This window comes from Rousettus aegyptiacus, unplaced genomic scaffold (assembly GCF_014176215.1).
Source record: "Rousettus aegyptiacus isolate mRouAeg1 unplaced genomic scaffold, mRouAeg1.p scaffold_m13_p_13, whole genome shotgun sequence".
NCBI lineage: Eukaryota > Metazoa > Chordata > Mammalia > Chiroptera > Pteropodidae > Rousettus > Rousettus aegyptiacus.
The window spans coordinates 38,006,060-38,010,449 of NW_023416288.1; the positions used below are offsets into that span (position 1 = coordinate 38,006,060).

The 4,390-nt window shown below is 38.0% G+C and overlaps 1 protein-coding gene across 1 annotated transcript; it reads right to left on the reverse strand.

Annotated features, from left to right (window-relative positions):
• Window positions 1-258: 258 nt before the first annotated feature.
• NEUROD6 (neuronal differentiation 6) lies at window positions 259-3,763 on the reverse strand. The gene is made up of 2 exons (XM_016123854.2): window positions 3,432-3,763; window positions 259-2,096 (listed from the first exon to the last, which is right to left on the reverse strand). Exon 2 carries the CDS (start codon window positions 2,073-2,075, stop codon window positions 1,062-1,064), a length of 1,014 nt encoding a protein of 337 aa, XP_015979340.1. The 5' UTR covers window positions 2,076-2,096; window positions 3,432-3,763; the 3' UTR covers window positions 259-1,061.
• Window positions 3,764-4,390: the final 627 nt, after the last annotated feature.

The window sequence follows — 4,390 nt, forward strand, 5'->3', positions numbered from 1 at the left end:
AGGTTACCAGGATTTATTATTGTTTCCTTAGGATGTTGAGCCTCATGGGCTGCCCTCTTTTCATTTAAGATACTTAAAAAAAAAAAAAAAATTCTTGTAAGCGCTTTGGCCGTTTTGTTTAAGAAATTTATTTTATCTCCTACGGTTTAGAAATCCAGAAATATTTCTGAAATGAGAAGGAGGGCGTTTTGGAGACAGAAAGCAGCTGTGTACCAGGAAATAATAAGTATCAAGCAAAAATGTCACAGCTAATAGATGTCCTTTACGAGGGTAAATATCTATGTTTAATTGCTTTAAAAATGTGGGGTGGAAAAAAACAATTATACATTGTGATAATAAACCTTTACAGGTGATTTCTGAACAATACAAAACCAGTGCTGATATTTTTTCCTTTATAATTGAAATAATTGTTCCGAAATTATGACACTACCTACCCAAATATCACGTCGCCCCATCTGCAAATACTTGAAGAGGAGTAGTTCCCCATTGAACGCATTTGGAGTCGTCCTTAATAAAAAGAAAATATTGCATAGCTTTTTATATTGTTGCACATTCTCAAATGTGCCTTCCGATATCATTGTCAGCTTAGTGTGATTCTTGATATTTGAAATTTCCAAATTTTCAGAGATACATAATATGTAATTCCTAATCATTATAAACACATCATTTTATTCACCTGATTTTAACAACATGCATTTTTATAATTACTGTACAACCGAACTAGACATTGAGTGATGCTGTGTGCATATCTTTATTCCACAGTATAATCTTAGATACCTCGTTCAAACAAATCGAGTGAATTGAAAAGAAAACAAGAAAAAAAAATCCTTCCAGTAGAATCAGAATCACAGTGCTTTACAGACAAAAGGAAAGGAAAAGAAGTTCTCATACGAAAAGAGATTTATTATTACATAGAAAATTCTCACAATAGTTGAAACACACTTCGGGAACTAGTAAACACCTTAGATAGAGTTGCGCCAATTACTCAGCCCACAAGCACCTGCTTTGTCTTAATTAGACGGGGGGAAGTGAATGACCACTGTTTATTTTCATTTTCCTCATTAATTATGAAAAACTGCGTTTAATTCATCTTGCATGGTGAGAGATTGGCCGCGCAGATGTAAGTCATAAGGGAAGTGGCTGTCGGTGGGCAACCTGAACATGGCACCCTGCCCAAGGGGACCCCTGGGTGGCACTGCACAGTAATGCATGCCGTAATTGTAATTTTTGCCATAGTCCAAGGTTTCTTCTTGCTTCAGGGAAAATATCCCATTATAGTTAATTGGGGGAGGACTTAAGGGACCTTCAAACTGAGGGCTGGCACACTCAGGGGAAGTGCTTTCATAGAAGGATTCATACGCACTGCAATAATTGTAGGGTTTCATGGACTTAGGATTATCAAGAGTTCCATGCCCTGGGGGAGTGGTGAGCTCAGGGCTGTGGTAGGGTGGGTAGAAAGTAGAGTAGGGTGACCTCGTGTGATGCGCGGCCTCCCCACCCTGACCCATCAGGAAACTCCTGGCGTTGAGCTGCAAGCAGCCTGCCACCAAGTTTGTGGTTGGCTGGGAAAGACCTTTGCATAAGTTTTGGACGAACGTGAGCAGATCAGGTCTCTTGCCGATTCTCAGAATTTCAGAAAGTGCCCAGATGTAGTTTTTGGCCAGTCGTAAAGTTTCTATTTTGGACAGTTTTTGGGTTTTGGAATAACAAGGGACCACTTTTCTTAAATTGTCCAGAGCGTCATTGAGGCCATGCATCCTGTTCCTCTCTCGAGCATTAGCTTCCTGTCTCCTGAACTTGACCCTCTCCAGTCGGAGCTTGGTCGTCTTTTTTTTCCTAAGACCCCTCCTCCTGGGCAACCCATTTTCATCTTCCTCTTCCCTGTCTTCCTCCTCCTCTTCTTTCTCAGTTTCTTCTCCAGGGGTCCTTTTGACGCTCTTGCCTCGAAGGACGATCTGTTTGGAAAAGCTCTCCGGTTTCTTAATTTGCTTCTGGTCCTCACATTCTCTAGAAAACTTTCTGCACATCTGGGATTCTGGCATTACAACAGACTCATCAAACGGTAGTGTTAACATGGTTCTCTAATCTTAAATTACCTGAAAAAACGCCAGCACAATATTTAAAGTGTTTTCATTTTTAAAGTTTATACACTTAAAACATATTGAATGACTTAATCATAAAAATACAAGAACACGTGAAAAAGACTGATTCCGGGACTAAGGTTTTTTACATTAAATATAATTTTTGAGTTTTGGAAGTCTAGTAATTATAACAAACATTGACACATGCAATAGTATTAATTTATACAGGGACATTATCAAAAGAAAATAAAACATGAAGCATTTATTGTAATACCACCACTGTCTCCATTTCTCTTTGATTTTTTTTTTTTACTGGTTTTAAATACACAAAAAAGACTGTTGGATTCAAGCAAATGCAAAACATGACAAGCACTGCAGAATTTCATTAGTTCCAATTCTCCTGAGTAGAAAACGAGAAGAGACACCAGTTTTTAAATAAAAAGTGTTATCTCTCCATTAGCTGACAAATTTGTGTTTTTTTAAAAAAAAAAAAAAAAAGCCTTAACTTTATTTGTTGTATTGTGTAACTGTGGCTTTAGATAAGTGACTATTGGAATATACAAATTTAAAGAAAAATTAACCAGAGTCCATTTTAAAACTGATTTCTTTCCGATCAGTAAAGAAAAATGTAAACGAGCACTATTTTCCCAGCTTTCCTCCACACACACACACACACGCACACACACAAAAAGAGGTAGGGGAAGATTAGGCTAATTTGGAATAAGCTCCATAAATAAATTTAAAAAATAAAAATCACTGACACTTTTGTAAATCAAAGGAAATGTTGAGACTGCTTGTACATTGACATTTTTTCCCTACATGTAATTGTCTGTTTACTGCTGTTCAAATTACCCTGGACAAAAAACACTCTCGTAGTGTTTTTGTTCTACGAGCCACGGAAGTCTCCCTCCAGCTAATATCTGACAGGAACGGTCCAAGGATTCTGACTGCAATTGTGCACGTGTGTTCAGAATCCCGAATGAAAGGGAAAAATAATTTGTGTTTCAAATGCAATTTTGGCTTTCTTTTGGTGAAGCAGCAAGTATTTTCAGCTAAAGTCTTCAAACAAATAAGCACGTTAAAACAGAGACTTTTCAATTTAATAATCTCCAGCCCCCTGACACACACACACATACACACACACACACACAAACTCTTAGTAATGTCCACATACTTGCAGTGTTACATAATAGCAGTGAAAGTATGTGATAATTGCATCATAAGAATGAAATATGATAAGAAGTTATAGATGGCAAAGAGCATATAAATACTATAAGACAGTGACACTGTATCTTTAAACACTTGCATGCAAAGCCAGTATCAATTGAAGTATATCTTTATTTATATTACCTTAGGTTTTAATTTCATTCAATAATCAGTTTTCATTTTGGATCTTCCAAATCTTTTCAGGCTGAGTGTCGCATCGTCTCCTGGAGTCTCTAGATCTGTGTATATCTGCACTATCTCATTGATCTCTAAAAAGTGACATTGATGCCAACTGCCAGAGCTGGTACCCATGCCATCTGCTAGTGACGTCACAGGGCAGAGAGAATCATGTGATCCTCTCTCTTGGGACCTTCATTCTGCACTGATCATCTGGCATCCCTGTAAGTGGGTACCAGCATTCATGCATCAACACAGAAGGTTAGACTGATAGGAAAAAAATCTGCACCAGCATTTCACATACAGTAGGTGTGTTTCTCCCCGAGCTGCTCCGGCTTCACGGGCAATCTGTAGGAAGAGCTGTGTTAGTGTTCAGTTTTGCCCTGCAACTATTAGGTAGTCGTTAATATTCCATTCAGTTGCAAGGTAGGCTTTTGTGTGAGCGAGAGGTTTTTGTTGTTGTTGATGATGATGTTTTGTGAAGATCACCATCCCATTTGTGCACCTGGGTACCCAGGGAAAGAAAGCCGTGAGAAGCAGCTGAAATCAGGAAAATGGTCTTGAGATGCTTAACCAAACTAAGATTTTTGTAAGCGAACAGGGATCAACAAAGGTCTCCTTATTTCCTTGTTTTGTTTCATGGCATGTAACTTACCAGTGTGTTTCTGTGTGTTCTCTTAGTGACTTGTAAGACTTCTGTACTTCTAAGGAATTTGGAATTAAAAAAAAAAACATTTCTCTTTCTGGGGTCTGTGAAAGACATCCTCGGATGCTTCTCTTCCTACACTTGCTGGTATCTTTCAATAACTTTTGGGAGAAATTCTTTCTATTTTCTGTGTAAAATGCAGAGACAATTTTAAGTCTACTGTGAAAGATTTCCATCTACCTTCCTGTGTCTTCTACCAAAAGTCACAACTTTCTTCTTT

What these genes read in the sequence shown, in the direction of transcription:
- NEUROD6 (XM_016123854.2), bottom strand. Translation starts at nt 2,075, where the DNA reads ATGTTAACACTACCGTTTGATGAGTCTGTTGTAATGCCAGAATCCCAG.